The 21,639-nt window shown below is 39.3% G+C and overlaps 1 protein-coding gene across 4 annotated transcripts; it reads right to left on the minus strand.

Moving 5' to 3' along the window:
* Positions 1-2,495: 2,495 nt before the first annotated feature.
* TRA2B (transformer 2 beta homolog) lies at positions 2,496-21,342 on the minus strand. Of its 4 annotated transcripts, none has more exons than XM_062211013.1 (10): positions 21,146-21,342; positions 10,386-10,519; positions 9,221-9,383; positions 8,895-9,056; positions 7,810-7,998; positions 5,596-5,711; positions 4,850-4,933; positions 3,876-3,935; positions 3,348-3,421; positions 2,496-2,899 (listed from the first exon to the last, which is right to left on the minus strand). In XM_062211013.1, exons 1-10 carry the CDS (start codon positions 21,179-21,181, stop codon positions 2,889-2,891), a joined length of 1,029 nt encoding a protein of 342 aa, XP_062066997.1. In that variant the 5' UTR covers positions 21,182-21,342; the 3' UTR covers positions 2,496-2,888. The 4 variants fall into 4 exon arrangements, with proteins under 4 accessions (XP_062066997.1, XP_062067007.1, XP_062067025.1 ...); XM_062211023.1 differs by having other exon boundaries at positions 8,895-9,050; positions 21,146-21,341; XM_062211041.1 differs by lacking the exon at positions 10,386-10,519.
* Positions 21,343-21,639: the final 297 nt, after the last annotated feature.

Raw genomic sequence — 21,639 nt, forward strand, 5'->3', positions numbered from 1 at the left:
TGCATGAGCTAACTTATTAATTTCAGGTTTAAAACAAACAACAAGTAATAAAAAGCTTGTTACAGCAAAGCGAAACTGGTGCTGTACCAACAATAAATCCAGCCTAATCTAACTGCAGAATTCCTGTACAAATTCTGAAACTTTGTTCCAATTTCTGCTCAATTTTTCCTCCTTGGGCCTTGCAGACTCAACATTCTGACTGTTGGGACATGGATGCTGATTTGTTGAGGCATACATTCTTTATGTAAGGCAAACAAAGCATTTCAAAGGGTTTAGAGTTCTCAAGTGTCCCAATCTTTCCATACAGCCTATTTCCACTGTTGGGACAAAACCTGTTTTTTGTTAATATACTTTCTCAAGACTCTGGTATCATCATTTAGTCAGGAATCCTTCAAACCAACTTTGCTTTTGGCTTCAGTAGTCTCAGTCCTCCAACTTCAGGGTTATCATCATCAAAGTCCTGGGTTCTGCTGTCTGTAGATTTTCTTATCCCAGATCATGAAAGCTCTCTCACTACCCCTAAACTTGGAAAACTCACAATTTCCATTACCTATAAGACTCTTGATGGCAATTTAAAAATTAAAGTCAAAACTTTCATGGCCGGCACCGCGGCTCAATAGGCTAATCCTCCGCCTTGTGGCACTGGCACACCGGGTTCTAGTCCCGGTTGCCCCTCTTCCAGGCCAGCTCTCTGCTGTCGCCCGGGAATGCAGTGGAGGATGGCCCAAGTCCTTGGGTCCTGCACCCCATGGGAGACCAGGAGAAGCACCTGGCTCCTGCCATCAGATCAGCGCGGTGCGCTGGCTGTGGTGCCATTGGAAGGTGAACCAATGGCAAAGGAAGACCTTTCTCTCTCTCTGTCCACTCTGCCTGTCAAAAAAATAACAAAAACTCTTTCAGCTTCTGAAGTCTGAAAATTGAACTCAAAATTGGCTTTATTGTCACAGAATGGGTGGCTTACTCAATTCAGAGCTAAAAATCAAGCTCAAGAACAGAAAGGCTCCTCTTTGGGATTATCATTAGCCAGAATTCACTCCATTATTGTTGTTACACCTACTTCAAAACATTTTGTCCTAGTCTTTGACTCAATACAGGTAGTATTCCTGTGACAAAATGATTGGCTTACGTGTAGGAAGGGTGGTCAATAGGTGGGGGGAAGCAGGATGGGAATATTGCCTGGCTGACGTACCTGCTATATTGTTGGGTTCTCAACAGCAGGCATCTGATAAATTCAACTTAATGCAACAAGGAACAGGTATTCTCTTGGGCTGGTTCTGTGCAACCTGTACCTGATGTCAATAATTCCCATGCTGCCCACTGCCTTAGTGCTAATCCAGCCTTTTCGCCTCAATGACAAACAGTACCATACTGCTTTCCATATGTGTATCAGTATAAAATCAGTTCTTTGTGCCTGGGAACACAGTGGGAGATGGCCCAAATGCTTGGGCCCCTGACACTGACCTGAGAGACCAGGAAAGCGTTCTTGGTTCCTGGTTATTGCAAGCATTTGGGGTATGAACCAGTGGCTGAAAGAACTCTTTCTGCCTCTCCCTCCACCACTCTTTCAAATAAAAGATGTTCAGTCCTAGGTAAAGTACTCTACACATCATGGTTGCCAAGGATTAAATGAAGTAGTATGTACAGTGCTTTTTAAAAGTACCTGAGTTTTTGTATGAACAGGTATTTCAGGATATGTGTGAAGGCTGGAGTTTTTTGTAAATGCCATCCTATCCTCAAATGTAGATGTGATCATGCCAGATCTAGCTATCCATTTACGTTTTCCTGGAATATTAACACTTCTCAGCCCAATGGACACACTGTATTACAAACTAAGATTTAGAAGTCTAATTACAAGATTAAAACAACATTTTTTTTTGAACATTGAGTAGCACCAGCAATTTTTCTTTCATTTGCGTTTATTTAAACACAGTTCTCAAAACATTTGAGTGAAATTGGGTCTCCTTTGGTAAGCAAAGGACCTGAAAATAATATTTAAAAAATGAACAGGCAAAGTCTTCAGTTTATCCACAACACAGGTGTAGTGTTCCCTTCTCTTATCCCGTACTTTGAAGCACCCAGTTTTTTCATATGGTCTAAAAGCTAGAACAAGAGTACATTTGTGGTGGAATGTATTGTTACTTGCTGATAACTAGTTGAAATACCATTATCCCCTTGTAACAGCTTTAAGAAAAAGCCTTTTAAAGGCATACATTGTGTAACTCTTTTCTTATTCCCTGCTATATATAATACAGGTTACATAAAGGCTGACAGATCCACATTTATATAAGCATCAAGCGTTTGCTGTATTGCGAGTTTTAGTTCTAATACTAGCAGTACAGAGTTACAGAGCGTAATTTTTAACACTTAACTTGCAAGTATAATAAGTATGGTATGTTTCATGGACTGGAGAAATAACGGGCATTTTTGTCTTTAAATTCACTACTGACAACTTAATCTGAACTTTCTGCTAAGCATTGATATGTTAGAAAGAAAAGTAAAAACCAAACTGTTTATTGTTGCTTTTTGCCATTTGGTAACATTTTACACACAGGCTTCGATCTTCAGAATACCCTGGATTCAGTAGAAAAACCTTTTAAATGAAGTTTTGTACAATAGAAACTTCTCAGCAGTCAAAATTTAGACTGTAAAAAAATACATGCAAAACATACTTCTCTGAAAACACTTAACTTTGAACAAAGCACCAAACTACACAAATGCAGAATGAAAACAGCATTTCAACTCCACCAAAAGTAGTCATCATAAAAGGTGTAAAAGTCACCTAACTTCACTAGGCACTGTTCACTTTTTAAACAGGAGACAATAAAAAATATTGTCCACAAACAACATCCCAGCTCTAGGGCAGGTTTCAGAGTGTTCGACTTCATGCTTCAATAGCGACCTGGGAAGAAAATAAACAAACATGCTTCAATGCCAAGGAATCTGAATATCAAATGTACTTTAATGCTGACAACTGAGACTACTTCACTATTAGCAGGTTCCTATGTACCAGCATAGCCCCTCTCTTTGACAATGAAGATTCTCAGAAAGGTGTTATCAACAGAAATTAAACACTCAGTGTTAAACAGAAATGGCTGGGTTAAGTAGATCATAACCTGAGAACTACAGTTTTAAATCACTCAAATATCCCAAAGTTGTCCAAAATTTCCAAGGAAAGCTACTGACAATGAGAAAAAAAACAGTAAGTCTTAAGGGTTGTTTTTATAAACTTTCTTAAATCCTAGCAGCATTTAGGATGTGTGGTCATAACATAAATGACCCAAATCAACCCATTATCTGCATAAGGAAGTAGCTTGGCTGTATAAAGAAATCCTAAGATAAATACTTACGAGGTGAGTAAGATCGTGATCTGGAACGTGATCTGTATCCTCCACGACTATAGTAAGGAGAAGGTGACCGCCTTCTGTAAACAAATGTCAAGACTGTCTAAGTCTCCATAGATCACACTGACAAGTGACAATGATAACACCCTACCAAAACGAGGAGGTCCTCATGAACTTTCAAATATTTCTCATTAGATTTCAAGGTCCTTTTAAGTTGAGAATAAAGCACATTATCATAATAATGCATTCACTTCACTATTAGAGATCCAATACTCCATTCTTTACTTGACCAATTAATAATATGCTTTCCTTTTAAATTCTGTGAAATATACTGATACCACTGAGTAATTCTCTTTATAAACCATATTATTTCTGCAGACCCACAAAATCCATTATATTGTCATCTGGCTTTACATCCAAGCAACCCAAATTTGTGTGAGGCCACTTATGCCTTAACTACAAAACCATTACCAAGCGTACATCTTTATTCAAAGTTTCTACTGTTGACCAATTATAAATCCTTTCCTGGCATACCTATAAATTTGATCTCTATCTTGAGCAGCTCTCCATCCGCCTCCTCCTCCACCACCACCTCTGGAAGACAGAAAAGAAACACACATTTAGTTTACTAACTTTTAGGAAGAATATACAAGTCCTGCTTTAAAATAAAAATATCCACAAAACAAATATAACTTTAAAAAAATGTTTTATTTATTTGAAAAAGAGAGGGAAGATAGAGCTCTTCCATCTGCTAGTTCATGCAATGGCCAGAGCTGGGTTGATCTGAAGCCAAGAGCCAGGAACTTCTTGTAGGTCTCCCATTTTGGTGCAGGGGCCAAGGACTTGGGCCATCTTCCACTGCTTTCCCAGGCAAATTAGCAGGGAGCTGGATTGGAAGTGGAAAAGTTGGATGCCTGTGCTAAAGGTGGCGGTCCCAAACTTAACTTTCTTATAAGTAAAATGATATTAACAAATTCCCATCATTGCAAGTTAACACCTTGAATCCTCTCAAGCTATTTTGCCTGTCTTCCAGTGCATGACACATATTTTTAAGTAAAGTCTTCATAGGGGCCAGTGCTATGGGGTAAAGTCACTGCCTGATGTGCCAGCATCCCATATGGGCAGGGTTTGAGACCTGGCTGCTCCACTTCTGATCCAGCTCTCTGCTATGGCCTGAGAAAGCAGTGGAAGATGCTCTAAGTACTTGATCCTCTGTCACTCATGCAGGAGACCTAGATAATGTTCCTGGCTCCTTGCTTCAGCCTGGCCCAGCTCAGGACATTGTAGCTTTATGAGTGAACCAGTGAACAGAAGATCTCTTACTTTCTTTGCCCTTCAAATAAAAGAATGACTTAACAGAAAATCTCATTTAAAGTCCAGCTTGTATTTGTTGGTGTAAAATGGAAGTGCTGAATAAAGTTTTTATTAAAGGTTAAAACTTAGGCAAATATATTGCTTTAAATTTTGCTCAGATTCAGAAAAGCTGATCACTCTGCATTATAACTTACCTATATGACCTGCTATAGTAGTCTCGATCATCATAGCCTCGATCATACCCTCTGTCGTAGTAATCCCGACGTCTCGAACTGCCACTAGGAATAATAAAATGACTTTTTAAAAAAGTTACGTGATCTTGCCTGTATTTATGGACATAACTTTTGCCATTAAAAACCTGTTCAGCAGCAGCACACCACCACAAACAGCTTGGGTCACTATGGTTTTAGGGATTTAACATAATACTCCTATGTAATGGGCAACTGTTTCAATTAAAGTTTCTTTATTCTCTTCTGGAGAAAAATGGAGATACCAACTAGCTAGACTTTTTGGATTATGTTGACTATTTCTGAACAGTACTGGAAAATACTGCCTTTTCCTCATTACAGCATATTTCTAAAAACCTTTTGGTTAAGGAGACACAGATCTACTGACTTCCTCTCTTACTAATCTAATGTAGCAAAACCACATGTTTCCAAGAGGAAGAGAACAGTCACATACAGAAAACAGTTTTGGGAGTGGGAAGATATTCCAGTATTAATTAATTTTCTGGCAGCAATATACACACTTGGTGAGAGCTGTGGCAGTATTCTTAATAGGCCAATAGTATTAACTAGTAACTAAAGTCCATATTTTTTACTTTAATGATTAACCAACAGGATTAGATGAAATGTCAGACTTCACTGGCACACAAGTGTGTCTGGAGAGGAACTGAACGAATCAAACTGCTAGGACATTTTTATCTTGCAAATAAACTTACTATGTAGGTCTCCCCATGTAAATTCCTGGTGTTGGAGTATGTGGTCTTTTTGTTATAGAAAAATCAACTCTGATTCTACGCCCATCAAGCTCCATTCCATTGGCACGTTCTTTAGCCTTCAAAAGATAAGACAAATAATTGTTAGACTTCCTGAACAAAGCCACTAATTAACCTATAGTTCTAAGGTTCAATTAGACTTTTCACTTAAGTGCAGTTATTTTAATAATGGCCAGAATATAAGTTCTACAATTTATATAGTAAGATCTCCTCCATTAAATACTCATTTGAAAAAGCTGGTTAGAAACAGTTGAAAATTTATTGAAATGCTGAAAATGCCAATTTAACCCATGAAGTACAACAGTACTTTAAGTTTATTAAAAAAAAAAAAGTTTTTGCACAATGCAGTTTGATAACAAATTTTCCATGAATTTTTTTGAAGACTCCTCACATGCAGAGATTACAAAAAGTCTTACACCCAAATAATTTCACTCTTCTGTGCTTTATGAAGTATCTCTTGTATTTAAAGTAATTGTTGTACCTAAAAATCTGATAGTGTGTCCAGTTCTAAAGCAGTACATAGCTGGCAAATTATATAGCCCATGGACCAAAGCTGGCCAGCAGTCTCTTACTTTATGACTCATAAGCTAAGAAATTTAAATGGCTAGGGGCAGGCTGCTGTGGCACAAGATTCTGCTTGGGACACTCAATGTCCTTATCAATCAGCCCTGATACAACTTCCTACTAGTAATGTTGAGAGGCAGCAGATAGTCCACATACTTGGGTTCCCGCTACCCATGTGAAATGTGGATGGAGTTCCTGGATCCTGGTTTCAGGCTGCCTAGCTAGCCCTTAAGAGTGAACCAGTAGATAAAAGCTTTGTCACTCTGAAAACAGATGTTTGTGTTTACATCTGTTTCTGGCACTAGTCAGATAAAAAACGTTCTATTTTAAAGGGAATGATCTGTTTTCCTGCACAAAAATCAAACCCAACAATCTGACAACCTCTACTGTCACCAACATTGAACAAATCAAATCATACATTTGTTACCATAGTATTTCCTAAAATGAAGTTGAGTGACACCTTAACAAGACCCCTTCAAAATCTATTTAATCTAGCTTATATTCCTGCATTTAGTAAACCAAGTTACCCCCTTTAAAACTTAGCTTATAACTTTTAAACAACCACTCTATCTAGAGCTCAATTCTTAATCTCATCATTGACCAGTAGGCTAATCCTTAAGTGTTTCTTAGAGCTTTTTCTCTTCCTTACCACTTCCATTAGATATGACTTCAGCCACCATCATTCTGTACCTAGTCTGTTTTTTAAAGTTTACATACAACTGCTACTGTGTTCTGAGGTCAGCATTTGTAGCATAGTAGCTACGTCACTGCCTGCAGTGCAGGCTTCCAATATGGGCACCTATGAGTCCTGGCTGTTCCACTTCTGATCTAACTTCCTTGCTAATGTGCCTGGGAAAGCAGCAGAGGGCTGCCCAAGTGCTTAGGGCCCTCCACCCATGTGGGAGACTCAGAAGCAGCTCCTGCCTTAGGCCTGGTTCAGCCCTGGCCATTGCAGCCATTTGGGGAATGAACCAGCAGATGGAAGACCCCTTCCTCCCTCCCTCCCACTCTATCTTTCAAATTAAAAAGTTACTGTGTATTCTGCCTCAAGACAAATTAAAATTCAATCATTATCATTTATCTGCAATATACTGAAAACCAGTTCCATTTTCATATAATTCTATCACTTTTGTTTATCTCATTAGAAAAAATAGTTCAATGTAAATACTGATTGGGCATTCTAACTAGAAAATCACTAATATTCTTATATATTCATATATATAAATTATATATTCATATATATGAAAGGGGTTAACTATACACATACACAGAAACAGCAAGTGACATACAGGGTTTACTTAAATAATGCGGTGAAGACTGGAATGTAAAGGGTGATAGAACCGACTGCTCTAGGTCACTTTCCTGTCACTCTGTATGGATTCAAAATTTTCCACAATAAAGGTTTAAATAATCTCAAAGTATAATTGACTCTATCCCCAGAAGAGTGTACTTCCTTTAACCCAAACTGTAACTGTCTATCATATTTTATATTAAAAAAGCAAACACTATCCTTACTCAAACACTTGGTCATCATAAGTTGGAGTTAACAAAAGGACCGCTGTTTTACAGAGGTACATGTAAACTTTTACTTACTTCCTTAGCATCATCTACATTTTCAAAATAAACAAAGGCAAATCCTCTTGAACGCCTAGACTGCTGGTCATATACAATAGACACATCAGCAATGGGACCATACTTAGAGAAAACTTCTCTTAGATCTCTTTCTGTGGTATACAAGCTCAAACCAAATACTCCAAGACAACAGTTGGGGTCAGGATTTGCCTGGAAATAGAAAAATCAATCTTAAATTCTGAAAGCTTATCATAAATCAAAGTTCAGCCTCCCCCACCCCCACCCCAAAGGAACCATAAGCTAGCTAAAAATTTCACGCACAATTAAAGTACTTAACAATTAGACCAAATACCATTTAGAAATTTACAAAACATTACAGCAAGCACTGCAAGCATTTTTGAGAATGGGCAGAAAAAGACTACAAAATAATTTCAATCTTAAAATTAACTGGGAAAATGGGGACTCATACTGGTAAAAAGCCAACTTGGCATCTTTTTTTGAGACTGGAGGGCAGTCTGGTTGAGGGATTTACCTAACAATTTTTTCCTAAGAATTATTCAGATATTCACAAAGGGCTTACATATGGCTTATCAGATTAGCATTCTTTGTGAGAATACAATTTTTGGAGTGTTAAAATTAAGGTAGATCATCCATACAATGGAATGCTCAGAACTGCCAAAAATATTTAGAACAGCACATACAGTTTGACTGTATTTTCACAGGAACATAATACAGGAGTCTGATCTCATCCCTGGGGGATGTGTTTTAAAGACCCCTAGCAGATGCCTGAAACCAGATATAGTTCCAAACTCTGTATAGTCCCTGGGTATCTGTGGGAGATTGGTTCCAGGACACCCCAAGGAATACCAAAATTGTGCAGATGCTCAAGTCCTTTACACAAAGTGGTAGAGTATTTGCACAAAACCTCCACACATTCTCTGTATACAATAAATTACTAAATTACTTATAATGCCCAACACATTTTAAATGCTATGTCAGTAGTTGTTATGATGAAAAAGATGGCATTTGAAATACATCTTGGGGCCGGGCACTTGGCCTAGCAGTTAAGACACCGGTTAAGACGCCCGCGTCCCATGTCGGAGTACCTGGGTTCGATACCCAGCTCCAGCTCCTGACTCCAGCAACTGGGTTCCTACCACCCACGTGGGAGACCTGGAATGCGTTCCCGGCTTCGGCCCTGGCCCAGCCCTGGCCGTTGCAGGACTTTGGGGAGTGTACCAGCGGATGGAGGCTCTGTCTGCCTGTCTCTCAAATAAATAAAATAAATTAAAAAAAAAAGAGACATCTCAAAACACTAAGCCTCAAGATTTCACTCATGCAATCACTGCTATAGCTCCATTATCCAATAAAAATCAGTTCAAGAAAAAAAAAAAAGTAAACTCAAGCAGTCAAAAAATGCTTCCCATCTTACCCGATTCCCAACATGACGCCTGCGAGTAGACATGGGAGAATGACTGTGGCTATGCCGTCTGCGATAATCTCGACTGTAAGACCTGCTGCGGGATCGTCTATGAGAACGGGACCGAGACCGTGACCTCGTATAATGCCTTCGAGAGCTTCTTCTGGATCTAGACCTGCAAGACAAAGGCTATGACTAAGCAAATGACAAAAAAAAGTCTTCAATTCATTACTCTGGAGTAAAATTCCAAAAGAACACAATCCACGCACATACTAATATGGTTATAGATTCAGTGGGATAAGCTGCTGCTTCTCTTCTTACAAGATAATTTCCTCTCTCTAGTCACTTCCAACTTCACTAGGAGACATTTCAAAACTATACTCTCCAAGCATTTCTAAAAGGGAGATTAAAATGAACACATTTTTTGAAAAATTATAAAGCATACAGCATTTTACTACCTTGATTTCTGCCCATCTTTACCCCTTAGAATACCACGCTGTTTTTCTACCATCCCTTATGCCCACCATTCATTTAACATACTGACAAAGTCACCAGGTAGTTTTCACTAGCAATTAAAACAAAAACAACGAGTGGCTTTTAACTAGAGAAATCATATAAAGTTGTCATCCAAACCAGGACATGTTTGAGAAATGGGGTATCATTAATTATGCTTTTGACAACAGGCATAAACTAAGGCTCTCAGGCAAACCAGGATGTATAGCCTTCTCTTAATGAACATTAAAAAAAAATGCACTGTGGTAAGGCATTGTTTTATACACACATGTACAGAATACATTGGACTACACCTGTTTATGAAGAATTGCAGTTACTGAAAACTAATGTTCTAGAGTTTATTTGCCATACTAAAAAAGTTTTACAATCATGAACCCTCACAACTTTGAAGAACTGGCACTAACTAAAAAGAAGCTAAAGTAGAAAAGTTTTTAAGTGATCTGCCCAAGCAAGCAAAAACACACCTAAGATTTGAACACTGACTCCAAAAGCCCAAGCTCTTAACCACTTAGACTTCCTCCTGTCTCTTACAACTTAGGTTCATATCTAGTACCAATATTAAACAGGCCAACAAATAATCTACCCTATCTTCCTGGTTTACAAAGCACACACCAATTTCAGATCTAAGAGTAACAGAAGAAAATCTCAAGACAGTCTTTCTTACCTAGATTCAGATCTGGACCTGGACTTTGATCTGGAACGCCTGGAATCTTCCTTGGAGCGAGACCTTGCAGGGGTATGCCTTGCAGATTTCCCCGATCCGTGAGCACTTCCACTTCTGGAAGCAGAACGGGATTCCTACACGTAGATGTCAAAAGTTTAATTTGTGTACTTTCTGGGCAACTTTAAAAACAAATAAGCTGCTGTGAGATAAATGGTGAGGGAGAGCAATACCCTTCCAAGATAAGAAAACATAGGTAAGGGCAGGAACTGAGTATACCTGGTATAATAGTTTCACTGCTCCATCTGACAAATCAATTAACTTGACCTTTCTTCCACCTTATGGGAGCAGGGATTAAGAGTTATGTGACCCTACTCCCTTCAGAAAGGGGTGCCAAAGTCAAGCATTAAGGTAACTGTCCAAAGATTGTTTGGGAAAGTTATTCCATAAAGAGTAGGTTGAGAAAGAATCTCAGTAACTATGACACCTATGCTTTTAAAAACTATTTCAATGTGGTTGCAATGAATAAAACAAAACCCTGCACATTTAATAAAACTTGCTTTAAAATGTTTCATTTTTTTAAAGTTAATGCTTCCAAGTTCTATTTACTTTTCAATGAAAAGAGAGACAAAGACAACTTCATTAATCCTAAAGATAGAAACCTAATGGAGAGGACCAAAGACCCTATTTTATCTAATAATGGTGGGAGGCTGCTCAAACTCAAAACCACCAGATGAAGCTACAGAAAAAGGCAGTGAAATGCAGAGTTAAGAGAGAGGATATCATGAGATTTGCTTTCTCAGCTAAACAGGGATGATCAAGGGTAAACTTAACTGGAGATAAGTAAACTTAAGAATGTTATGTAAGGGATACATTAAAACCAGGACAGATTAAATTAAGAACTCCTCACCCAAGGCCCGGAAGAGAAACAGCTCAGAACTGTGAGCAAAAACCAAAGTCTAAGTATCATTTACTCGCAACTTTACCAATCAAAAAAATAAAATTAAATTAAAAAAATAAATAAATAAAAGACTGGCCGGCAGCTAAGTAGCACAAAAAAAAAAAAAAAAAAAAAAAAAAAAAAAAAAAAAAAGGAAAGGCCAAAACGGAGCAACTAGTCTATCAATGAACCCAGATCATTTGGTCAGTTAATCAACAGGAAAGTTTTATGTAAGCAGAATCAGAGAAAAGCTCTGGTGGTGTAAGCAACACAAACAAAAGTGGATGCTTGAAGAGAGGGGGACAGAACATACTCAGAAATCAAGTGGGATAGTCTTTTATGGAACTCAGGCAAAATTAATCACAGTCTAGTAAGTCTTTCTACTAAGGACAGCATACTCAAAAGCAAGCAGTATTGTAGAAGTCACTATAGTGTTAAGAATATCAAATAGAAACCTCCAGACAAAAAGTTACTTTGTCTGGTAGGTCTTTAGAATGGTATGGCCACTTTTAAAAGGATGGATTATTTCTGAGTTACAGTCCTGAACATTTAAGAATACAGACCCATGGTTAACAGCATAATGGAAAAAATTTCACAAAATTCTTACGATGTGCAGAGGAAAAACTTAAACACGAGACTAATTCAGTCAGTTGAATTCAGGTGTCCAGGCCTCTACTCTAGACATAGTCAATCAAATAGACTTAAAAAAAGTCACTATAAAACATGGTATAAAGTTTTCCCTCAAACCCCCACACCTCAAGTAACTATAAAGACATTGAAAGAAATAGATGATATTCTTTATTAGTGAGAACAGCTGCCTTATGCACCAAGAAATGGCTACAAGATATAGTGCTGCTCAGAGAATCCAATTACTAATCCCTTTAATTTCTCCATCTAATGTTCTGAACACCAAGACATCCAGAAACAATTCATTTCCCTTCTCTCTCCTTGAACTAAGGAGGTAGTCTCAAAAATAGGGGTTTCTACCATGGTCACCACAGGCAAAAGGCAATCTGACAGAAATAGGGAATCCAAAAGTTATCAAGTAACTATGCCAATGCTAGGAAGGTTTCTTCAGGAATGTTTTTAACCTTTAATGGAAACCGAAACAAATAATCTGCCCAAGAAGAGAGATCAGTACCTCAACAGTTCAAAAGAAAAGGTAAATTGTAGCTAACAGAAATTAAGTCAAGCAATCTATATCAAGAAAGATTCTTTGCTTCACAGAAAAGCCTTATTTAGATGCTTTACCAGTCTGTCCACAAACAGTAAAGAAAATATTTCTAGCCTACATATAGCTGTAATGAGGTTTCCTTATGAAGTCTTAGCAGATCAGGGGTCAAAGATATGATGTTTATGAAATTACAAGCATTTTCTTTCGCTGTCTCAAAAACTGAGACGCTATGCAGACACACGTAAATCATTTCTCAGACCAGAAATAAAAGAAACGCAAGAATGCAAAAACTTCTCCTTTCTACACTGACAGCTAGGCTAACACCTAACCACGGTCTTAAAACCCTCTTTCTTGTCGGGGTAGTTTCTTAAAGTTAATGCCATCTACAGCTATGCTGGTCATTACAGTTCATTGGGATAACACATGCAAAGGAATTTAGGTCTAGAAGAAATGATATCTAAAATTACCAGCCAAATCTAAAGTGTAATGCTAAACTTTAACACAGGCAAATCTATAAAATCAGTTGGGAAAGTCCCTATCCAAGTAGGTACCAAAAAGGTACTTCAAATTCCACATTCAGGGCTGACAAAATTATAGCTGTTAACACATTAAAACCCTGTCAAAACTAAAACCCAATCTGATTCTGGATATCAGTTAAGGCCATCTTTAAAACCAGTTTCTAAAATAATGTCCAGTGAATCAAGCTATCAACTGATCTCACTCATATGCTCACACACAACCTACAAAGGCAAAAATACCCAACAGTCTTCCAACAAAACCTCAATCTACACCTCTCTATTCTTGGAGGCTATTTAAGAAAAACTTATTTGAAAGAGATGACTGAAGCTGTAATACACCACTCAATTCATATTCAACGGGAACTCAAGAATTTCATCAAAAACATGTATTAAGAAAAAATTCTGCAGACTTCAAAATTGTGCACCAAAATATACTTTCCTCAACAAACTTTTTAAACTACTTGTATATTAAACACTGGATGCAGCACATCGATTTAGAACACTGGCTCATAAGTTTATAGCATTTGAAAATTTAGAGCCCAAACCACAGAGTATTATAGTAGGTAGGTCTGGTCTGCAGTTAGGCATCTAAATTTCTTAAGAACAAAGTACTATGCTAATTAAGTCAAAATTTAGAGGTTGTGTTTTCTGCCTATCTGAAATTTTTCCCCTTGACAAACACATCTTCCTGCAACCTTGCTTCTATCATCTTTCCGTCCCCCCACCCCCCAGCATTAATGCAGTCTTCCCTTCACTGCCTGTCCCTATCTTCCCTTAACCTCCCCAACAGCTTGAGGATGACACCTCCTAAGACCCAAAGATGCTTTGGCCAAGGGGAAAAACAAAAATAAATTGTTGACATGTCTACTAGTATCAATGTGTTTTCACTTTAAATGTATCCAAACCGAACCACAATCTGATCCCAAAATACTTTATTTCTTGACCCTTTTTTCTTCTTGTGGACTCCCAAGAACTTTTTTTAACTCTCAATATCCACTTCACATCACTTTTATCCGAGGTATCTGTTTTAATTAACTTCTGAATGCAAATTAATCACAAAGATTTACTGGTTATCAATAGCAAGATATTTTACAACCCAACAACTAGACAAAGCAAATAAGAAAACTTGTTTCCTATAAATGGATTTTTCTTCTGCTTTCAAGACACAGAAATACAAAAAGCGAAGTTCTGACAGGCCCTAAAGCACCAGAAAATGAATTCATAATAGATGTCACTTAAAATAATTTCTCCAATAACTTTAAGATTCCCAGCACATCGTAAGACTCTTTAAAGTTATCTTCATTTTAGAAGTAGTACTCTTAGAATTCTCAACTAGGTAGAAAACAACTGTTACTACTGGGTGTTATTTTGATATATGTACTTATCCCATCTAACATTACAACAGCTGATTCTTCTTTCAACTAAAACAAAAGAAAAACAAATATGAGCTGACTTATACAGTAAACAGTAGAGGGTGGGGGAACAACAGAAAAGGTACTTTATAATTTGTACCGCTAACGTTTTTCTAACAGCTGAACTGTTGAAAGCAAAAAAGGGAATAAAGCACTATTATATACCCTGAACTAGCTATCTTGTTAAGTGTATGACACCCCTCTAAGAAAAGCTATTGTACTCAAGCAATAACCCTTGTCAAAATGTTTAAACTGAAACAATGTTAAGACTCATCCTTGTGTATTTGGTACATATGTATAGTAATATTAAAGCTTAAATGGTCATAGTTTCCCCCTAATGCCACATGGAAAAAAACTGCAGTCACACCAAAAGGACTACTACCTTGTCAGTGCTCTGCTTGGATTTTGGACCAATTACCATCCTGGTGACACTGCTGAAAGGCTTAACAGAAAACATTCTATACACTGTTCAGCACTCAAGAAGGGTCAGAGCACTTTAAGAGTCTGGGACAGGGACAGGTGGCACAGATCACTCCAACTCTATGCACTCATTCCCCAGGACCAACAAAGCTAAAGAGGGACAACATGAAGCCAAATTGTTACCCATGCTAGAGAGCTCACTGCTGCCTGCCATTGAACTACAAAGCGTTATTTTAAAATTGCATTTCAATCATTTGACTAAGCAGTTAAAATTAGAATTACCTAATTTAAACGTTTCCCTTGGAAGGCACTTCTTTACCCTGTATATATTTTCTTCTATTAAACAAATAATGCATGCATGTTTAGCAAAATATACAGGGACACATAAACAGACTAGTAATTACTTAGCGTAGTGCTTTCTGATTCCAGATTACTTCTTATCTTAACTTCATTTTTATTTCTTTTCTTCATTCTTCCGTTTCAAATTCTGACTTCTTTCATCTTCCCCACTTCACACAAATTGCTCAATATTCTACAAGTGGGACTTCTGGTCTGATAATTAGCATGCATTCTTTCTTTTATTTTTTCAAATTTCAGCTTCACTTATTCCTGAGCTTCAAATACTCATTTATAAAACTTGTCAAATGACGACTTCCGCATTTTCCTTCTTCAACATTAACCTTAATAGAAAAAGAACAGGATGAAGAATATTTTAAAACTCCAGGATAAAATCCAGTGCCAAAACTGAAACTAGAAAAAAAAAATCTTTTTTTTTTTTGGATTAAAAAAAAAAAAAACTAGAATATGCAGCTCAAAAAACTGAAACTACCGTTTTTCTTTGGTTCTAGAATATATATGGTAATCTCATTTGTCTACTCCAAATAGATTTACCATGCTTAAACTGAACGTGAAGTGCGCCACTGAACATTTACTGTTCATTTAACATTTTAAGAACTAGAATTACATTTCACACTTCTTAACTTATTGTATTCAATACAAAATGTTAAGTGTCAAAAGCACATCTCTAGTAAAAAAAAGTGACACATCAATACAAAAGTGCAAGAAAGGAAAGCACGGACAATTCATTTGCACAATGACAAAGGCTCAGGGTTAAAGAGGCTTACAATATTGTGACTTGTCTAGATAGGATAAAGAAAACATTTATTGTCACACATTTTTGCACTGCATATTTAGAAGAGTTCTGTAAAAGACAAGGTCGGGGAACCTGACAATTTGGAATTGTTGCGTTCAACCCACCCCTGGGAAAGGTGCTGAAGTGAGATTAGTATGCCTGGTCCAGTTACTAACCTTAGAATTAATATAAAAAAACAATCAGGTCAACCAGCTACTATATGCCAGAAGCTACAAAGGAAATCAAAACAAGCTTGAATCCAACAGTGATATGTTCAAGAATTTTGTTGTAAAATTTTTCCCTCAATGAACAAAATATTAGAGTCTTCTGGATATCTGAAAGAAAATTCTATTTAAAAGGTGGCAATATTAGGAGAAAATTACGGCTCACCTCCTCAAATAATTAATTTAAGCCTTAATTTCATAAATCAGTAAAGTATAACAGAGTCTTGTGCAATCTAAGCAAATACTGCCTTAAAAGCATCTAGTTTTCCTATCATTTCCTAGTTTTATTTTCCTTCTGAAAAACAAAGCTTTCTTAAAAGACAACTATAGCTGTTGTAGGTATTGTTAAAAGCCTAATTTCCAGGTTAGTTTAAAAAAAAAAATACTGTTTATTTACTCTGGAAAATAGTTTAAACAGCTTTTTATTTAGGGGAGTCCTAGCAATTGGCTTTTAATATCCATCACTAAAATGTAATGGGAAACGTTTTCTGGCAACACAAATGTAATCGTGGAATCAGAATGCCCAAGCAGGTTTCCTTAGGGCTTCCTAATGGCAAAGATAATAGGGCTTAGATGCAGAAGATACTGGAAAATAAAGACCAAAGCCCTAGTTGTCACAACTGCTTTCAAAACTGACGCCTTCCTGCGGTTATTTTATTACCCATTCTGTAATCATCTTCTTATTTTCTAAGAACAAACCCACTACTAGATAACATAAATATTAGGCTTTATTTCAACTCAGCTGCTAAATTCAAGTGGCCACTTCATAAAACCAGAAGACCAACTAGTGGGCTAAGGTCATACATATTGTTAAGAGATCCTACTTATGAGATAAACAACTTGTCCCATCAATACAGATTTTGTTAAAAAATGTTTCTAGGGGCTACAACTGAAATCAGCTTAAAACATTAAACACCCAAAAACTCATGAGGTTGATTAACAAGGTAATTTTTTGGGGGGTGAGGGCCACAAGGCCAAAGAAAAACACATCTTGCCATGGAATGTTCAAAGCTGATTATCAGTAAATTATGTATTTTTTCTGCAACCAGTCTACCAGAAGGTTGGAAAGACAGAAAAATTCTCAGACTGACAAGTCTCTGGAGAGAAACAAAACTGCCTGTATCAGCTTAAGTCTCCAATTCTCTCAGTACTCTCCAGTAAAAACAAGTATGCTTTCTCTTTCTCAGATTACCTTTTAATCTGAGATTTAAGCACAAAAATTAATGCAAAAAAGAGGGCCTTATCCAAACTGCCATGTGACAATCTATGACAAAACCAACATCTGAAAATAACATCTATAACCCAATTCAAAGCAAAGATCTTTGGAATCTGAAGACTGTAATCTGCTATAGTAACTTTTTGACTTGTGACTTTACAACACCAAGACAATACCTAATTCCATGTGACTCACACTTCAAAATACTAATCTGGGTAAAAAAAACACTTAAAATTCCTAAACAATCATAATAACTTGCAAGAAAATCATACAATTATGTATAAATACAAAACCATGCTGAAGCTCATATACAAAATTGTAGTGGTCCCTGCCTTGGGCACAGTGTGAACTATGGAAGCATTGTTTGATGTGTTATTGGAATTGGGGGGAAAGGCTATAAAAGGTGAATTCCATCAACACTTCATCTGAATTCCTCTTCAATCTTTCAATACAATTGGTAGTACTTACCTTGTAAAATCACTTGCAATTTCAGCTGGAAAATGTCACCTTTTAGTTCCAGATAATATCCACATATTAAAGCATTATTTAAAAACCAAGGGAAAAAATATTTCAATCTGGCTTCAAGAGACTCATTCCTAACTAGACTCCTGGTGAAAAACAATGCAAAAACTATAAACTATTTACTCCTCCCTCCCTCCCCTTGTTGACATGAATTCATCCTTTGTTAAGGAATTTGGTGCGATGCCTACAATTCTTCAGAAAGAAACAGATTCAGAGAGGTTTCAGTTTCGAAAATTAGAATTTATAAAGTTAGAGCTAAAAATAAGACTACAAAAAGACATCCCAAGATTAAGCAGAAGAAGAAGAAAAAACTGCAGAATCTGAAAGGCAGTTTGATGGGATGGTATATCCAGACACTGTTCATTTCTGTGAAGAGTAAGAATAAAGATAATGTACCTATGTTGCAAAACAGCCAATATTCTATCAGACTATTTGCTGGGTCAAAACATACTTGCTTAAAACAACTATCGTAATTCTTGATAGCTTGACAAATTTAAAACGTCTGTTCCAGAGTTTCTGAATTCTTTATGTAAACACCCATTTGCAGAAACCAATTACAATCACAAGGGGGGGGGGGCGGGGCGGGGAGAACATTGAGTGCAACACCAGATAACAAAAACTTCACAGGCTCTATACATTGTGTCCACCAAGGTTACCCCCAAACTCACTACCAGCTCATGTTCTTACACTCCCGACTGTGATGTGATGTAATTACTTAGTGCCCTCCCCTCCACACTCCCCCGGAGAAAAGGTGCTAGTCAATGCCTGTACAAAATGCAAGTAGTTTTGGGAAGCACTCGAAGAGATTTTAAGCCTGGAGATAAGATTTCACCTTTGCCTATGGTTTGGTCAGTCACGAAGTCAACTTTGAGATGAGGGGAGTAACACTACACAAATGGAGAATGAGGGGTACACTGAACCACAGTTGTCACTGTATTCATTCAATATACTTCTGCATTAGGTGACCAAACAGAGGATAATTTATTCCACAAGCTGATTCTGTTCAGGAAAGTTAACAACTTAGTCTGAAGGTGGGCGGGGACTGGAGATGGTGTGGGAGTGTCTGAATCACAAGACAGGTAAGAGGGCGAGATTTCCAGAGCTTGAGGATTTGTACTAGTTACTCAAATTAACTGCAACAGTCCAGAATGTTTGAGTCTAGAGATCTTAGAAAACCTATTTATACCAGGCATGTCCAAGATTATTACTTTGAACATGTTTTTTCACTACTTTCATGCCCATCATACTTAACTGTTTCACCTTGCAATACTTTGTTTCCTTGAGCTTTATGGTTTTGCCAAACATTCTTTGGAAGTCCAGACACATGTTTTAGGTGTATTCCAACCACTTAAAGGTTCCAACTGGCCAGCCAACACACCAACACCCAACTAAACAATGGGGAAGTATTCTACAACTTTAAAAATTTCTTAAAAAGTCTGACAAGGTAAGAAATTATTTTTGACACCCAACTTTTACTTTCCTTCCCCGATTTAGAGGACACTTTATTCAGGTATGCGACTAACACTGGAATCTTATCTTTTACTAGTAGGAAATTATGTAGGACCAATTTAAAAATTTCAGACCAGTGACTTTTCTTTTTCAGGTGTTATCTCCAACTTGAAGTATTTCCCCATCCGAATGTAAAATATCCCATTCTTTGGGCAAACTTCCAGCTATGTAACCTCTCACTGTTTTCAACAGAGAGCTACTCAAAAACCACTTTGTATTTCATGAGCAGTTATAAAGGTACCCAGTAACTGTTGTCTAATAACGAAGACTTTAGAATCACTTGCCTTCCAACCCAAACATCAATGACTAGCATTAACAGTCTAACTTATTGGCAGCCACCAGAACTTACAACTTTTAACAACTCCTAAATACATCCCACGCTTTCTTACCCTAGGAAACCAAGAGCCGAAGAAAATCCCACACCTCCTGATGCCACCGAAGTCAATCTCTTAAGGAAAAAACAAAATCTAAACTCCCAATAACCATCTGAGCACGTTCAAGACCACTTTGGTTGCCAAGAGCTAACAAAATGCTACTTCTTTCGAAAACAGCCTTCTGAGGAACCACCTACATCGTTTGCGAAGACCGAGAATCTGACAAATTTTCCATCTTAAGGTGCCTCTACAAGGGGGGAAGCTAAACAGGCAACAAATTGTCGCGCGTACACGCAACCACTGAGTCCTGTAACAGCCTCAAAAATCCTTTTCTGGCGTAGCCCTTTAACCAATCCTCCCTCTCCTCCAGGCTCACACACGGAGGCCCCTCCGCCCCGCCGTTACCCCTCGCCATCTCACCAACTCCCAGCTAGCTGCGGAAACAACCCCCGGGACAGAACTGGGCCCGACGCGCACGCCGCGCCTCGGCCTCAAAACAAAGGAAATGACGGCGCCATAGCTCGTTGCCCGCCAATTTCCCCTTCACCATCCCGTGGAAAACTCCGCTCCAGAAATACGCCCTAGCGACCTTGGGATCTACTCTAACGGGGCACTGGTTATGCGTTTTACCTTAAAAAAAAAAAAAAAAAAAAAACCCTTTTGTATCCGAAAAAAGCACTCCGATTAAGCCAGAAACAAAGCCCGCGCGCAGTCCCCTCCAGCTAACCGGCTCAGAACCAAGGCCTAGCTCAGGCCAGTCCCCATCTTTCAGGAGGCCCCAAAACCGCCCCCGGCACGTACCGACGCCGAGCCCACCTCCCCTTCTGAACACCCGGCGAGGGCCCCCCCTCCCCGACCCCCAGAGCGCCGTCCTCCCAGCACCGCACCACGCGGCTCCGAGGCGCGGCCCCGTGCGCGTGGACGCGCGGCCGCTCCGCCATTTTGTGCCGCTGGCAGCGCGCCCGGCCCGCCAGCCCAAGATGGCTGCGGCGAGGCTTCGCAGGCGAGCAACGGCGACATCCGAGGCCGCTCCCCTCCCCCAACACCGCGGGGACGCAGCGGCCATTTTTAATTACCCCCTCCCCATAACGGAAAAAACGGCTGTCTCGGGGGCGAAGACGCGCAGCCCCGCCGCGGGCCTGCCTCACGCCTCACGCCGCCATCCACCAGCGCTCTGAACAACCCCGTCTCCTTTCCCTCCCGGCTTCAGACTTCGGAGCCTCCAACGCCCCCGCCTCCCGGCCTGAGGCCGATGGGCCTAGAAAAAGACTCAAAAAAGAGGCTGGGACCACACGGCCACCCCCTACACCACCTCAACATACCCGCTCGCCGTAGTTCTGCTCGCCGCTGTCGCTCATGACTCCTGGCTGCTGTCGCCGCTCGCTGTGCTTCAACCGAAGCTGTCAACCTCTTGCGCCTTCTTTAAAGAGGTTCCGCCGCAGCCTCGCACGACGCTGGTGTCCGAGCCGCCCAGAGCCGAAGCGCTCCGCACCGCCTCCGCACGGGCTCTAACTCTACCGGACGTGACGCGGCCCTCCTTAGCTCGGCTCCGCCCCCTCCCAGAACGCGCGCTTTCTTGGCCCCGCCCCCCTCTGCCTTCTGTGTCTTCTCTGTCCCGCGGCGGCGCGGCCCGAACCGGATCTGACGTCAGCCTCGTCTCAGCCCTCCCCCCACACACACCCTGCGCGGCCCCACCCCCATCTGCAGGCCCCTAGCAAGGCGGGAAAGCGAGCGTGTAGGATGACTTCCGCGGTGGGCGCCATGGGCCGCAGTGATGTCAACTGCTACGCCTAATCCCTTCTGGAACTTTCCAGGG

The sequence above is a fragment of the Lepus europaeus genome, chromosome 2 (assembly GCF_033115175.1).
Source record: "Lepus europaeus isolate LE1 chromosome 2, mLepTim1.pri, whole genome shotgun sequence".
NCBI lineage: Eukaryota > Metazoa > Chordata > Mammalia > Lagomorpha > Leporidae > Lepus > Lepus europaeus.

Excerpts from the sequence above, each read along its gene's own strand:
- TRA2B (XM_062211013.1), bottom strand. The coding sequence starts at position 21,181 with ATGAGCGACAGCGGCGAGCAGAACTACGGCGAGCGG. Across the intron at positions 4,934-5,595 it reads TACATGGGGAGACCTACATA|TGGCAGTTCGAGACGTCGGG; the intron begins GTAAGTTTATTT and ends TATTATTCCTAG. Across the intron at positions 3,936-4,849 it reads TACTATAGCAGGTCATATAG|AGGTGGTGGTGGAGGAGGAG; the intron begins GTAAGTTATAAT and ends TCTGTCTTCCAG.